Source organism: Eimeria mitis, genomic scaffold (genome assembly GCF_000499745.2).
Source record: "Eimeria mitis Houghton genomic scaffold, Emh_scaff517, whole genome shotgun sequence".
NCBI lineage: Eukaryota > Apicomplexa > Conoidasida > Eucoccidiorida > Eimeriidae > Eimeria > Eimeria mitis.
Window position 1 is genome coordinate 1 of NW_013573463.1, and position 310 is coordinate 310.

A 310-nucleotide genomic window follows, 5' to 3' on the forward strand; every position below is an offset into this window, starting at 1 on the left:
CCTCCACTCAAAGTAGGGTATATGCAAAACCCTAAACCCCATCCTCGTCAGCAATCGGTGTTTTAGTTTAGTATAAGAAGTATATATTTCGGTGCCGCTATAGAAGTGTGAGGGCCCATCTACTTCTATAGCTACTGGCCGAGAAAACCCTGCACACACAAACCCTAAACCCTAAACCCTAAACCCTAAACCCTAAACCCTAGAAAGGAGAGGGGTTAAGGGGGATACAACGCAATACCCAGTTTTTAAAATATATATACACACACAAATCCTGAAAAAAAAAAAAAAAAAAAAAAAAAAAAAAAAAAAA

The 310-nt window shown here is 38.1% G+C and overlaps 1 protein-coding gene across 1 annotated transcript in view; it reads right to left on the reverse strand.

The window, feature by feature from the left end:
* Nucleotides 1-131: 131 nt before the first annotated feature.
* Nucleotides 132-310, reverse strand: part of EMH_0014860 (uncharacterized protein) — a gene marked incomplete at both ends in the record, with an annotated part of 1,164 nt that continues 985 nt past the window's right edge. The window contains one exon of the mRNA XM_013500235.1: nucleotides 132-149. Coding sequence (XP_013355689.1) covers nucleotides 132-149 — 18 coding nt within the window. The remainder of the gene's footprint in view (nucleotides 150-310) is intronic.